At 42.2% G+C, this 16248-nt stretch overlaps 1 protein-coding gene across 1 annotated transcript in view; it reads right to left on the reverse strand.

Moving 5' to 3' along the window:
- The window catches only part of LOC308233022 (alpha-2-macroglobulin-like), a gene marked incomplete at both ends in the record, with an annotated part of 40308 nt that overhangs the window by 17372 nt on the left and 6688 nt on the right, over positions 1-16248 (reverse strand). The window contains 16 exon segments of the mRNA XM_080639510.1: positions 136-262; positions 1634-1733; positions 2444-2614; positions 2828-2977; positions 3333-3475; positions 4604-4667; positions 5979-6206; positions 6483-6644; positions 7465-7574; positions 7729-7843; positions 8531-8654; positions 9334-9418; positions 11351-11519; positions 14171-14191; positions 14909-14961; positions 15742-15898. Of these exon segments, the coding sequence (XP_080495636.1) occupies positions 136-262; positions 1634-1733; positions 2444-2614; positions 2828-2977; positions 3333-3475; positions 4604-4667; positions 5979-6206; positions 6483-6644; positions 7465-7574; positions 7729-7843; positions 8531-8654; positions 9334-9418; positions 11351-11519; positions 14171-14191; positions 14909-14961; positions 15742-15898 (1979 nt within the window).

The following is a 16248-nucleotide window of genomic DNA, read 5'->3' on the forward strand; positions in this document are numbered from 1 at the left end:
CTTAGTGACCTTGAAAAATCCCTCTGTCTACTAGAAATACCTCTCCTACTGAAATACTGATACTACCATTGAGGCTTAAGTATCTCTCGAGGTTTTGCCCCAGTGACCACACTCTGCATTACCATAAACACTTACTTCACTGTAACTATGTCCCATATCCATGTCTCAGGGAAGTACTTCCGGATGGTCTCCACAGGATTGCCAGCAACCATATGATCTGTTACTTCATAGGCCAAATCTTCAAGCAGATTCAATGCAGTCACTAGAGTAAATTTGTTCAAGGACAGGAAGAAAGAAAAAGACATGTCAGACTCCGTTCTAAATCAGGAGGATATTTTCCTTCCAGGCGGTGGTTATTCTTAGCTAAAATCTTAAAATTGAAAGAACAGCTTTGAAACCTTGGCCAACGGAAACACATGTATTTCTCTGTTGTCATCTCAATATTTAATTTTTCCTAATGTTGCTGCTGTTCTTACAGAGATTGGATGGGGTTGAGCATTCTTCCCCCACTGCCAGCAAACCCAGCAGTGCCAAAAGAGCCATGTATAATGATGTTATTGAGGGTACATTTCTATTGCAATATAGAGTCAAATGTGGAACTTACTGACTTGAGATATTACAGTTGCATATAGTTTATTAAATTTGGTTGAAGAATAGATGGATATTCATGACCAGACACAGAAGTCACACTTAGTCTTCCCCTCCTCTATCTAAGCTTCTTTTGAGATTAATATGGGTCTTTGCATCTCTGGCCATTAGTGAAGGAACCATGATGCTTTGTCAGTGTTGCATGGTGGTGTGCTTTATGAAAGGCTTTCCTTCAGCCTTAGAAATCTTTAACATCTTCTCAAAGCAGCCAGCTGTCTCAGGCCATGCTTTGAAGAGAAATCCTGCATTTCAAAACCAAAGATCTGATCTGTTATAAATAGAAGGCTAGAAGCTATCACCAGACAAAAAGCTACAATTTTTTAATAGGAGCTGGGAAACTGCACCAGGAAACCCAGTGACCGGAAGTGGCATAGGCAAGTGTTTTATGTGACCTTTCTAATCTCAGAACTATTCAGATAAAAAAGGTAATATTATTCTATCTTCACAATCATTAAAGTTGCAAAGAAGTGACATGACCTACCCAGACTCTTAGTCGTGTGAATGCATTGTGGGGAACAGAGCCAAATTTCTCAGCCTCTGCCCACAGAACTGTACCACCTTCTTATTTGTCTTGGCCCGCTTTTGCCCTAGTAGTTCCTTTAGTTATTGCTGGAATGTGACTACCTAGAAATAGAGACTCCTTTTTTAAGGTTTCCATAGCTGGACTCATATCTGAGGGGAAAAAAGCCACTATTTTGTGCGGTCAGACTGCTTTAGTGCCTACAGGATTTCTGCTTCAGGGGCTGGCATTGCAGTCACCAAGCACACGTAGCCCCACCCAGGTACTAGCTGTCCAGCTGGGGATAAGGAGACAGATGTGGATCAGTTTCATTTTTCAGGACTGAGTCCAGGAAAGAGTGATCCTGAATTAGGTCAACATATCTGAATATAATCTGATCTGCCTGGCGTAATTAGTATTCAAAGAAATAGAAGTCGTAAATTTTAGGCAGTTGGGGGGGGGGGGGTTGTAAAATGAAGAAGGTACTAGAACCACTGTAACTCCTTTCCATCATGTGTCCTGGGTAATGCTGGCAGATTTCAGGCTTATGGATCTTGCTGCTAGTGAAGACTTTTAAGCCCAATTCCTAGTAAACAAAAAGAAAGAAGAACAAAAAATATGCAAGCACACTTGAAAATAAACTATTTCTAGTATGTCAAGAATAGACGTACCTAAGTCTGGTATCAATTAGAATAACAACGGCTTGTATATAAATGCCAGATAGACTGGTTCAACCCAGATGTTGAAGCTTTATCATGTTACACTCATTCTAAGGCTAAATCCTGGCATGATCAGATGGAAAGCTAAGGCCACAAGTCTATCGTGGGGGACATCTGCCAGGGTGAAAATGACATGTGAAAAGCACTGGATTGCGGGTACCCGAAAATTCTTGCACAGGACTCTTTAGATGGGTACAGGTCAGTTTGTGGGTTATTAAAGTAGCTGTCACTTTATTAAAGACCTATCTACACCAGATAGAGAATATGTATGACTGAGGAAGAGTTTCTAATATTATGGTACCAGATGTCACTTTCAGGACTGTTTCCTTACTTGGGTCGATTTGCGGGTATCTCTAATAGCAATGAGGAGACCTTTAAAAGTTTTGATGGTTCAGAGAAGCACTCAGGTACCAGCAGTGAGCTACATAGGTGTAGGGCCTGGGCCTGGTTATTGTCTTGCATACAGAAGTTAAAAAACTCACAGCAAAGTTAATTAAAAAGCCTTTCAGAACAGGTGAGAAGAGGAGACTGAATTCCAAAAAGGAAAACCAAAGAAATATGAAAGGCTGGCACTTACTTTGAGAATGTCATAGGCATCACCTTCACCATCAGGAGAAATGGGTGTGTAGACAAATCCATTTAATAATATGTTGTCAAGTGACACACAAGGATTTATGTTGTCTTCTTCCAGGTAGTAGTCCTTGAAGCTATAACCATGGATTTCCTTCACTGGGAGAAGATCATACACCTGGGGAAACACAAAGAATCAGGGCAAAATGTTGCAGGTCAGAACTTACAGGGACACAGACACCACCTAACACTCCACTGATAAAAGCCAGCTTCTAAAAAGAAGTGTCGTAAATGCAGCTATAAAAATACATGGCCTCATGTCTATAGTGGTGTCAACAGGTACTTTGTTGGTTCTCATACTTGCTCATTAACAGAAATATCTAAGACTTACAGAGGTGGGAGAGAGCTCATCTTCAGGCTTCATAAGGAGAACACTCTTGTCCACAGCACGGAGTGCACACAGGGACCTCGGTGAAGTACGGAGTTGCAGGCTTGTGTTAGAGGCAGGAAGACCTTCCTTGGGTACAAAACTCAATCTGACCTGCAATTCCACAAAGAAGTTAAAGCAGACACATTTCCAGATGCTGTTAGATGCTATTATACTGAAGCATCCAGCCTTGTAAACTGAGCTCTGCTAGTGCCTTGACATTCCAATATATATTCAGCTTTGATGAATATAATTAATAATGGCCAGCGATGCCTTCTTATTCTGTCTTGCTCCACTTTTTATAGTTATGGCTTAGTAACCTATTCTGGAGTTTCTATCCCTTGTCCTCAGTCACCATCTGGTCAGACCATTTCATGAACCTGCTGTGAATTCTGCCTCCATGGAACTCAGAACTGAACTACTGGACACAAGACAAACATGGGTTGCATAAACCCTGGCTTATACTTACTTTATTGGGGAGGCAACTTTCGACCTGGAAATCTGCTGAACTGGCAATGACTTCCCCACTGGGTGAAGTGGTGTACACAAGCATTCGTGCCAGGGGAGCAATTGCTGCCTCAACAGGGAAGGTCAACTGAAATGTCCCATAAACTAACAAAGAGAAAAACTGCTAAGCAATGTACAAGAAGTTCCACTATACACATTTGCCCTCCTCAGATAAGTTCACTCATGCTGAACATCTTTAGATAGCAGGGGCAGGAATACTGATATATGACTAAAGTCTATGGCTGTTGCTGAAGACACCTGCATTCAGACAGTGATCATGTAATAGCCAAACAAAACGAGTTTGGTGGGCCTCAACATGCTTTCTAGATTCTCCCAAGTTAACATCTGGCATAATTTCTTGATGTTCCCAACCTATTTCTTTTTCTTGAACTCCAAGATCTTATGCCATCTACAAAAACCATAGAAATAAAGGACTGCTGTAATAGGCAGCATCAGTCAAGGTTGCAGAGTAGCCAAAACTTTTTGAAGTTACTGATAAGCAAGCATTTAGCTGGAACACCAAACTGTCACTTGAACCACATGGAAAATACCCCTCTGTTCTAGCTGGGCCTGAGCAATCTGGACAAGGTAACAGAACATCTCTTGGTATTAGCCAGAGTGTTAGCTTAGTCACTGCTACTAGTGAGGATGCAGAACTACCTATGCATATGCAACACCCAAGATCTTTTACTTCCATATACTGTTTATACCCACGGTTTATGCACCTTCTCATACACTTCCAAAATATCCATCAGGTCTCATTCATCAAAAGACTTTCAAAGATGCATCATAGCCAGTCTCAGTTACTGAAATGTGTAACTCTTGGACATTTACTTGAATAAAATTAAATTTATTGGTTAGAATAGAGGGATGTGTGTATTTGCATGCTTACAAGGGTGACACAAGACCAAAAAAAAAAGAAGGGATAGAGAAAAGGAGACATGCTCTTCTGCTCACTGTACATATGAGTCTCGCAACACTGGTAAGCATCCGCAGTCTGAATAGGGCAAAGTTGGTTTGAGAATCAAACATTATGAATACTTTTTGTTGAATTTTCTAAAATTTTCTTGTCAAAAACATAGGACCTGACAGAACCTAGAGAAAACAAACCTAACCCAAGCCACTTCATTTAGAAGATTTAATTTTGAGAATGCATTTCAATTCAAACATTAAATGCTTTTATACACCCCCCAAATTCTCATCAAAGATGCTAAAATGCAAAGTTCTGCTCACCATTTCCAGGATTCACAGTCAGATCATAGGTATCTGCCAATATAATGCCTCCCTTGGCCATCACCTATGTGACAGAGAAGCCTTTCTGTAATTTTGCTACTGGTGTTGAAGGGAAGAAAAATGAACATTCACTAGATTAACTGTAGAGTGTGAATATGAATAGCACTGCTAACTGTGAACAAAACCAAGAAAATACTAAGCAAGTGACAGACTGGAATTTACTATGTCTTTGGAGGCAAAAATATGCACTCCTAGGAGGACCAGTGTTTCCTCATTGGTGAGACCTGGCTTTACAATTACTTTCCATGTAGGATATCTATTCCATAGAACCATATTTTAATTTCAAGCTGTGGGATCCACACCTATGAAAATATAAGTTCCCTCACTATTTTGTTGCATGCTTTATATATATCTTCTTAAAAGCAGCTTTCCCAGGCTATAGGGATAAAAGGAATCTTGTGCTTCAATTTGTTGTTAGGAGTCTTGAAAATAAGCATACGGACATCTCTAACACATGTTCTATTCTCTTATTTTGTAATGGCAGTCTAACCACCATCCCCGATGTTCTGTAAAATCCATCAGAACAGGAGGGTCTGTTCCACTGATTTCTTCTAGTTCTCCAAGGCTGCTCTCATCTCTTCTGCTAGAGTCATTAAACGAGATAACCAGAAAAACAAACTTAGGAGAAAAAGAAGTTCTATTTGAATATTCACCTGGTTCTTCCTGTTCTCCCAAGTGAACTGACAGATCGTTGGTCACAGATGAATTAATGTCTCTTTTCTGCCCCTCAAAATGAACCAATTCACAGTTCTCAGTGACAGCACATTATAGACTGTTCCAATTACCGTGGTGTTCCAAACTTTTTCTGACATACAACCTACGCTCTAAGCTTATTGGGCTTTTCTGTTATGGTAGTCAGAGCTGTTGCTTTAGTTTCAGTAGTCAGACGACTACCAAGGGACAAAACTGAGTATGAGACAGCCTTCCTCCTCCTCATCTTTGTTCTTTGTTGTAGGCTGCTGGTTTCTGGGCTGTGACCATATATGGACCAGAATTTGGAGTTGGGAAAACTGGGAATGAAGTGTTATGAAATGAGCCTTGGATGGCTGTGCCCATGACTGTGCTCTCTCCACCAACATTATGTCTCTCTTATGTTCTTAATAAAACATGTACACCCTAACCATGTCTGTATATTGAAGACAACACGAGAAACATTATGGAAATGTGTTTAAACCCCCCTGCCACAGGTCACACTTTCTGTTTCAAACTCTCCCTATCATCACTGGCTAAGGACTGACCACATAGCAGTGCTGATAGCTGTATGTCACTATGCTCTCTGTAGCCATAGGTCAAAGTAAGCACAAATAATTCTTACCAAATAGTAAATGGTAATTTTCTTCTGCTCTCCTATGGCCTCTGGTGTGAAGATGTAATGCACCTGGATCTCTGTGGGGGAGCCACAACCTAATGTCTCAGGCTTTGGCTCAATTTTGAGGAAACTCTTACTGGGGGAGTAAAACCGACTTATTCTACGCATGGCATGCTCATACGAAGGTGTGATCCAGTCGCTGTCATAGCAGTTCAGCTCAGGTTTATGATCAGCCTGATAAAGAAGAATAAATGTTTATATCTGACGAAAACCACGTAACAAGTCACATGAAAATCCACAGGAAAACTCTGGGTATGTTCTATATTTCCCATTCTAAGACAAAGGTAGAGAACATGCACAGGAGACGGAGAGAAGAGAGGTGACATACGAAGAAACTTGCTATATTTTCCGATTAGCAGAAAGAGAGAAAAACCATGGGTAGCTATTTCCCCAGCTGATCAGAAAGGCATAGTCTTACCCCAGTCCCCCTGCCCTGTCTCTGCCACTCACTCGGATTTCCAGGGAGGCTTGTGTGAAGGTGGTAGTGTCTATGGAAAACCAGGACTGTCCCTGCTCATCTGTAGTGTAATTCCCTTTGTACCTGTCTCCATCCACAGAAATCATGATGGTTTCATTGGCAATTGGAGCATCAGTGCCATCTACCAGCTTCACCTAACAGCAAAAACAAATTTCAGGTTTTAGACTACAATCAGGAAACAATTCCCAAATCCTAAAACCTCTTCCCTCTTTTCTTTCTTGCCAAGTAGGATGTTTCTTTGCACAGAAGAACAGAAGACATGAATGTGGAAATGTTTGAGGTGAGTGCTATGTTGTCTGAGGAGCAACTGAGAAAATTCTCAGTAAAACAATCTTATTGGTCCAAGGAATTTATGTATCTAGGCCCTAAGTTCTTCAGTAGTTTTTAATTCCCCTGGCCAACCTCATTTGGGACCTTCAGGCTTGTGCCTTGCCCCAGTCCTTCACTAAAGCTACATTGGAGGTAGACCTACACCCAGCTCTTTCTCCTGTTGTTCCCATCTGACTAACTGGACTTCCTTGGTTGAGCTCAGCCCTGACTCATCACCTCACATTGTCTGGTGATCACTGGACTGTTGGTGGAACCTGTTACACCTCCTCAACTTTGTTTAGCCTGCTTGGGAGCTGTGGGACTGTGCCATTGTTGATGAGGTCACTACGTCTACTTGTGTTGTGGTCACCCTTTGCACGTGGATTACATTGCCTTGTGGAATAGCCCATGTTTGCTCCTCTCTGATGTTATTCTCATCTGTCCGAACAATGGCCCTTCCAGTCTTTACTAGGCTTACTGCCAGGAGGCTCAAGGCCATGTGTCTGTTAAGAGTGCCCCAACTATCAGTAATTCCTCTGCAAGGTGGACCATGCCATCTGCGCACACTGCTATTCCATCTGAGGTGATTGTGCATTTGTGAGTTTGTTTTGCCACTCATTGTCCAGGGTCTCATAAGTTCCCTACCCTCCCAAAGATTGGGATCCCTGGTCTGTACTGGGAGTCCAGAAGGTCAAAGCTGATTTTGCTCATGATGGATGTGATTCCACAGGAGCCTGTTCCAGTCATCTCTATTCCTGAAGCAGAGCACAGTAAAGAGGGATTATTATGAATAGCAGCATTTATAATAACAGCATTTATAGACCTGTCTATACTCCACCTTCCTTATCTTTGCCAGGCTCTCCCCTCTTATGGTCTGCCATCACTTTGCCATCCTTATGTGATACATACCTGTGCCATCTTCTGTGATCTTGCCTTGTACCTCAATGCTCATCTCATATCCCCGGCGCTGGAGTTGAAATATCTTGGTTCTTACAACACCAGAAATACACCCATGAGCATCTGCCTAAACAGGGGATTGGAGAGAAAACTGGAATTCTTTGAACAAATTTGGTGCCTTGTGGAACAGGAACAGATACTCCAAGCCTAACACGCTTAACTTTTGTTCAGGGAATCCCAGCCTTATGTTCTAGGGTTGTCTCCAAGATCAGAAGTTGTTTACAGCCTGTTTCCAAGTGTTTCATTCACACATTTTCTGTATTCTCTGAAGTACTTGACACTCAGTTCTACAAGGCATGCACTGGTTTCCTTGTTAACCCTCTCCTACCTTAGTTCTTTGTGTTTCTCCTTTCTTCTGTATTTGACCCATATACAATACCACCTTCTTGCTTTCTTCTTTCTTTTCTTTGCTCGTGCTCCCTGCCAGTCCCTCCCACAGTTGCAAAATTCTCTCACAGGTTCTTTTTTCGGTTTGGGGATCCATAGCAGGGACCTCACAGGTGCTAAGTGGAGATTTGTCATTAGCTTCAGTGGGGTTAGGGTTTCAGCTGTGGGGTTTTCTTCATCAGTTCTGTTTCCAGTTTAATGACTCACCTCTTAAGAATGCCTTCCTCTGAGAACATCTACTTTTCCCCAGACAGAGTATTACCTCTGATGTCTTACTGTCTCCCAACAGTTACAGATTTGACCTCCTTTAGACAACACTGTCCATTACCCATAAGAAAGACCCCTTCATTTTAATACTGGGACTCACCTGCCTAGTGAATTCTTCACACACAGCTTCTGCTTCTTTTCCGTAACAATTTGAAGCAGAACGGGAGAATTTCCGGCACACTTGGACATTGACCAAGCCAGGAACAGGTTTTCCATAAGTGTACCTATAATGACAAAGTGTTAATCAGTCAGAGTCATACTTAGACACATCTCCTGAAAGACCACTGTGGATGACTTCCTAGTATTTCTTCTTGAAGCCTGACTAATGTGATATTTTAATGATTCTAGAGACTACATTTCCATGTTGAGATTCTTCCATTATCAATTAGAATCTGCTCCAGGTGGGAGCTCTCTGCAGCAATGCAGGAAAACATTGTAGAATATTATATGAGCCAGAAGCATTCTTGTATCACAAACTGCTGAGGGTTCACTGAAGAAGTAGAAAACCAACCAGGGGCTCTGGAGGAACAATTTAGGAGTTAAAAATGAGAACCCTGGGTTTGTACCACCTGTTTAAATGATGTCTGATCTGACATCTCTGAGTATTTGAGGGTTCATGGTTGGCAGAGAAACTCTAACTGAATAAATGCAAAGACAGAAAAAGACAGTAAACTGATATGAGAGAGCTGCAGATTTGTTTGGCATAATCTTTTAAGAAACCCAGAGAAGACCTTTCACTTTGATTGTTCAGGACAAGTAGCAGGCTCAGGATTAATACAGTGGAACACAGCTGCATGGGATGTCTGGGAAAAGCATGAAAACCCTTCCCCAGCTGTCCTTCAGACCTCAGCATAAAGGAGGAGTGAAGGATAAGTGACAGAGATTTACTCTCTTGTGACTCACAGACCACAGACGGACACTGTAAGCTCCTTGTCCTTAAGAGTGATCATCTTGGGCAGCTTCACCAGGACCTCGTACTTGGGTAGCACTAGATGGGAGAAAGTCTGATATGAAAAGAGTGAAGGAGAGCTGTGTACCACACAGCAACCGAGCCACAGAGCCAGCATCATCTTAATATGAACCATCACCTTTCTGGGGTCTTCAACACAGCCCTGCTGCACCTTCACTAGTTTTTCTTAGCCTTCACCACTGTTTGCATTTAAAGGAAATTAAGGAGGGTTGTAGTCCTTACCTTCTCTTATTTGCATCCCATGCTCATGTGACCTCAGACAGCTGTGTAGATCGCTTAGGTATGCCCATTCCGGACACTATGGTCCTGTGTATCTTGTTCCATAATTTGTAGCACATTCACAGCGTTTGTAATTTACCACATGGGAACAGCTTGAATCATTGTTTCACTTGGTTGTTTGTTATTGTTCTGGAGATCCCAACAGTAACAGTTTGTTACTGTTAAGCTCAGTAATATGTAGCATGTGAAGCTGTCCTCCGCATCCACACCGTTCTCATGAATCTAGATACAGACTCTCAGGTCTTTATTTTCAAAGGGTCAAGGCAGAAATAAAGCCTAATATAAAGGGTGGCAAATAAAAGACATATTTTGCTCCTGAGTATTAAATGACATTCCTTTTCCTACATTGCAACCTGCAAACCTAATCCCTCAAGCACTCAAGTCCAGGACTGGACAGAAGCATTCAATGGCCTGCTTCCAGGTGGTGAATCTGATAGATTTTTTCACAGTGCAAAGAAATAAGAGCAGGGAGGGTACACAACCAGGTCCAGGAACTGGAAAGCAACCCTGGGTTATACAGTTTCATTTGTATACATATGTATTTCATATGTATACATACATTCGCCATTAGGATGGGAGGCAAAGTACCATGTTTCAACCCCAGGGCGCATTTTGTCAAAAGGCTGTCAGGGAGCTAGCAACAGGGGAGATTCATGGAAATAAGACTGAAGAACAAACTAAAGAACAATTAGGTTAGTGTAAGGCTAAGAAAGTGACATACATCTTTGGTTCTGGGGGATGTTCAGAATGACCTTTGTGGGAGGAGGGACAGCCCATCTGTCAGCATGGCAGGCTGAAGCCTATAATAACCAGGTTTGTGTTCAAGTTATTCACCATGTTCATACTAGCCACCAAGCCTGATGTAAAGCCAAATAAACCAGCTTCCATGGATTTCAGTGACAATCTTCTTTGTTTTGAACCTTGCATATTCCAGAAAGAGCAGGTTCTGAGCAATGTACTGGGTCATTAGTGCTCCATGTACAGCTGGGGGGAGCCTGCAGAGCACATGCCAAGCAGTCTCCTCAAACACAGAGCCTAGCCCGAGTACACTTCTACAAATACCTGAGTTTTATTACAGAACTTGGGGTTAGAATGCTCCCTGGGGCAGCACATTTCTCCTTACTCAGCCTCTGCTACCAGTCTGTTTGCATCCTCTTGTAATGTTTGCAGAGCGTTCTTCAAACTGAAGTTTTCTATCAAACATATTTTCCAAGCTTTTGCAGAAACAAGGGAGAAGAGGAAAAAGGCAGAGGACTGCAAGTGGAGAAACAGAACTGATGTAGACGATGAGAGGGGCAAAACAGGGTTACCAAAATACTGTCATCTCTTACTCCATATCTAGTGCTGCTTGCAACAAGCTGTTGGATTGAAAAATTACTAAAACAGAATCAACTGAAATTGGTGGTATGAGCCTTGCACAGGAAGCTTATTAGACCCTGTACTCCCAAGAGCACTATGAGCAAATACAACCTCAGGCAGGTTGCAGAGATGCCATAAGAAGAGCAATCACTTCTGATACTCAGACCTCCAGGGTCACCCTGTCTGAACACCATTGCCTGTGTATTCAGTCCCTACCTTCTCCCTGCCATTCCCAGGAAATTCCAAATTGAGAGGTTGCAGTATAAGGCATTGCTGTCAGTCCCATTTGCAGCCCATATCTTGTCTCCTTACCATATTCCTCTACCCTGAAGGAGTGCTCCACATGGGATGAGAAGCTCTTCTGCACAACTATTTTGTAGGAGCCTTGGATGGGGTCCGAGGTGAGGGGGAAGGAGAGCTGTGTAAGGCCAGTCTCTAGTTCCACCTCTTGCCACTGGTATACACGGTTCCTCTGGGGATCCTGCAGGTTAGGATAACTCAAGGTCACAAGACAGTACAGGAGGCTCCCAGGAACAGCAGTGGAATGCCTAGTATATATATATATATCCTGGCTGGGAAATGCCTGGCTGTAAGTATTCCATAATCTGTAAGGATCTGTGAGTGCTTACGTCTCAGTTCTGCATAACTAGCATGGAAGAAAGCTTTTTAACCCTGGAGGTCCTGGGTTGTCTCCCCCTCAGCTATACCTGCATGCTTATGAAGGATGAAGCCAGGAAGCTGGGAAAGAAGGGCTGGCAAAGTAAAAAGATTAAGAGATGTATAGCAGGAGTAAATGGAGCGTAGGGAGAAAAGAGGGAAGTTTCGGTCTCTTTCACTTGCTATACACCCTGCTCATTTTTATTTTTTTTCCCATGCCTGGAATAGAGACTGGCTGAGAATCAGTGCATAATCTGCTGAATGAGACATCTGATTGATTTACAGGACTGAGAAATATGGAAGAGTCCAAAGCTTTGGATGGGGTGGGGAAGTGGAGACAGGAACAGACAAAAGTATATCCCACTATACGTGCTCTATCTTCTTGTTTCTCCCTGCTCCTAATGCTGGAGCTGAAGTCTTATCACTACTACAGCTGAATATTGCTCACCACAAACCACGATGAGCTATGCTAATTTGGCTATGTTCCAAATTCATCAGCTCAGCTCCAAACTTCTTGTAGAAGTTACTGAACCAGCTTAGTGGTGCTGCGAAGTTTGATGCACCTTTTCCTGGCTCCTTAGCAGGAGTTGTTAATGTTTACAGTCTTTCATCCTCTGCCTGCTCTTTGCATTGTATCTTGGCTGTCACCAAGATTCTATTTACTCTAGATAGATATGTGACTCAAGGTATGTGACTGTGTGCATTTACTGCACTGAGATTTTATCTTAGGGATTAGAGGAAAAGCGTTGTGAATGACATCCCCCCATTGGAGGTCACTTGTCAGGGGGCAGAAGAGGCAGCCTTCTTCCTAAGAAGTAACCAGGAGATGTACAGTCAGTAAAATGCATCCCACTCTGCTGACCTGACCAAATCCTCTTTATCGTCACGTTTCAACCCTGCTGAATAGCTTAATGCATACTGTGAGGAACACCACCAGGCTTCCTTGGAAGAGGAATTCAAGAAAATATTTTCAGCTGGGCTTGTGAACTTGTTGCCATTTCTGTGATGTATTTATAGGGAAGACCTGAAAGTTTGCTTGGTTTTCCTCAGAAAGGATTTTGTGATTTTCTTTTCTTTTTTTTTTTTTTTTTTTAATGACAGAAGCAATGCGTCAAGGTAATAGCTCAGAAATAATAGGCTCATACTAACTTCTACCTTTGCGGCTGACTACAATCAATCAGTGACATTAAGGGTTTGGACTGATGAACTTTTCTTTCCTTAGCACTTCTGACTTTAAGCTGTCACCTTTCTTCACTCCTGCCACTCTTTCCTTTGGGCCAGTCCAATTTTGTGCAAGAATGTGGTAAACTGCACTGGCAGATCTGATCTGGCTGAAGCAAAAATACCCTAGAGAAATACGGTGTGTGTGCTGCCAGATGCATTTCCCACTCTACAAGACTGCCTTGCAGACATCTGTAAAAGCCAAAGGGCAGTGCTGGACTGAGAAGGAGCACTAAGGGAGAGATGATGGTGAGGACAGGGAAAAAACCCTACATGAATCAGTTTAAGCAGCATGGACAAACACCATGCCTTACAGGCTGGAGCTGAAAACACAACATGGCCTTCCTAATGATTTAAAATTATTGCCTTTTGCGGTACTGAGACAAAAAAAAAAAAAAAAGGATTAAGAAATTATTAAGCTTGTTAGGCAAAGGCATGTGGTATTTCTGGAGGAGTGCATAGGGTTTATTTCTTCTTGCTCCTTTCATAAAATCCCTGTACTCAGTCATGTATCACCTCATTGAAAGGGAAGGGACCTGTCTTCCAACCACATAGGAGAGCCTCAGCAGAAGGTAGTTCTGCGCTTTCCTCCACCTTATATCCCACACCACATTGCTCTCTTACTCTTCTTTCTCAAAATAGTCACAGACCATCAGTGGCCCATCAGATCTGCAGCTCTGTTGTGGAAGTTTGCAGACAGGAAGAGTGACAGCACTCCGATAGGAGGGTAGAAAAGAGGAGCATAGCCTGTGTATGTTCCACAGAAACATCCTCCCTATTAACTTTTATCTGTCACTGAAGTTCAACAGTTAAAAAATCCCAAACAAACCAGACAAAAAGGTGATGCTTGGGAAGATAGGGAACCTCCACTTACAGAATATTATTCCTTTAGTTTTGCTCATTTGTTTAACACAGTTCTGTGTCAAACAGCCACACTTGGCAGACACAAGTCTTAGTTCTGTTTGTGAAGAGGAGTAAGCCATTCTGATATGACCTGTAGGCAAGTGTAATTCTGTTCACAGCATAGCTTGCACTGATTAACTGTTTTGTTCCTACAGCACATTCCCTAGTCAAAGAACCATTGGTGGAACTTACTTTGATACCAGATTACCCAGCCTCCCATTACACAATGAGAAAGGTCATGTGCCCATATCTTTTCCCTGGCATCTCAGCCTGAAAATGCAATTGCTGGAGCCTACTACCTCTGTGCCTGCATGTTCTGCTGGAATAATAGACAGGTAGTTACTCACTCACCTGAATATAGACAAATGGAAACTGTGGGGAAAGAACAAAATAAAATCAGTGTTAGAAATATCAGTCATACATGGATGGAAGACATTTCCAGATTTGGACCTAGTGGCAGTAGAACAACCTTCCAAAATGTCCTTTATGTCCTTCATGACCTTCCTTTTCTGTATTTGCTCCATTTTGTTAGTTCTTGATAGTTAAGGGAATCTCTTCTTTAATATTTTAAAGCCCCAACTTTTTGTCTCACCACAGTATGAAAATGTGATGAAGTTAGAATTTTCAAAGAACTTGTCTGCATGAGGAACTGATTACCAAATACACTAAAGGGTGGATTTACACCCCTGACCAGTTCCTTTCAACCAGTTTTTGTCGTACTGCTTTCTTTGCCTCTAAGCCTGTGGTTGCACCCATTGCCAGAAATAACTGTGCATCTGTCATTTTCAATGGAAACTTGTCCCACCCATTTGTTTTCTTAAGGAGATCCCTGCCTACATGCTTACCCATATACATTCCTTTGCAAATCTGGTTTTAAACAGCTATATTCCTTTGAAAAATGGCATATGGTTCTCAGTCAAGAGACAGGTGGAGCGTGTCCAGGATATGATATGGAATGGGTCAAGGATGGTGTGATCAAGAAATGATCATATGCGTTAGAGGCTGTCTTCAGTGGTTCTGGATGATGATAGTGATGGTGTTAATTGGGAATTAAGCCTCATGGCTAACAATGAGGAATTATGGCTCTACCTTCTCATTCAGCGGGTGGAAATCTTTGTCCAGAGAGACGATCCGAAATAGAACTAAGGGTGAAACAGAAAAGAAGGAAATTCGACTGTTAAATTTGTAGTGATTACTAGGAAATCTCACTTTTACAATGATTTATAGCACAGATTCATTCCATAGATCAGCAGGGGTTGAACCAAAATGTCCAAGTAATGGAAGCAATTACTTCAGGCTCTTTCTCTTACATATGGTGAGAGGCAAATAAATTTAGAAGGATAATCACATCTTGGCTGAACTGAATTGTCGCTTGCGAGTGCCTGTCCTGATTTGCCTATTCAGGTGCAGCCAAGGGAGACTATGCTTTTAAGTCATCCCAGATTTGTGCCTTTAGTACTGTAGAATAAATCAGAGCCTGTGCCTAGATCTGGCTGAGATGTTGTGCCTGAAGGGTGGAGTATCATAGAATCATAGAATAGTTAGGGTTGGAAAGGATCTTAAGATCATCTAGTTCCAACCCCTCTGCCATAGGCAGGGACGCCTCACGCTAGACCATGTCACCCAAGGCTCTGTCCAGCCTGGCCTTGAACACTGCCAGGGATGGAGCATTTACTACTTCTTTGGGTAACCTGTTCCAGCACCTCACTACCCTCACAGTAAAGAACTTCTTCCTTATATATAGGATAGGAATGACAAAGGTACCACCTGCCCTAGATCTCAGCTGACAGAAATAAGATTTACTGAGTGCTTTAACTCCCCCCAAGAAGTCTGAAAAATATAATAAAAGTATGGGGCCTCTAGGAAATGAAGCCTGTAAGATTTTCTGCTGTCAGAGTCAATACCAACCCAATTCCCCATACCTGTCTGTCCAGGCTTGTAGATAGGTTTGTCTGTCTGGACAAAGACCAAGCTCTCAGAATTCTTGACCAGCACCGACTTGCGGCTCCTGAACTGTAGTGTTGCGCCCTTCACTGTTATGGTGAGAAACGTGACTGATGTGCCATTGGATTTTGGAAGCTAAGGAAAATGAAGAGGATAACTGCTTTACTGATTCATTCCATTTCACTGAGCCTTTGAAAGATAGTGTATTAGCTAGGTCTGAAAGTTGGTTAAACAGACAACAAAGGCTCAGTGCTAGAAGCAAGAGAAAAACATGATTTTCTGATATGAACTTGGAGAGCCTGTCTCCTCTGTCTCAAGAAAGTAATTTTCCTTTCAGGAATTTTTGCAATGGTAGATCTCCATTTCCTTGAGTTTTCTCCATTTTGTTTCTTCCTCTTCTTTCAATACTAGAAACCTTTTCCCTTCATTTATATACTTTCCTTAGAGAAATATTGAATCTGATCTTATTCCATCTTACAATCTAT

Source organism: Psittacula echo (genome assembly GCF_963264785.1).
Source record: "Psittacula echo genome assembly, chromosome: 1".
NCBI classification, from domain to species: Eukaryota; Metazoa; Chordata; class Aves; order Psittaciformes; family Psittacidae; genus Psittacula; species Psittacula echo.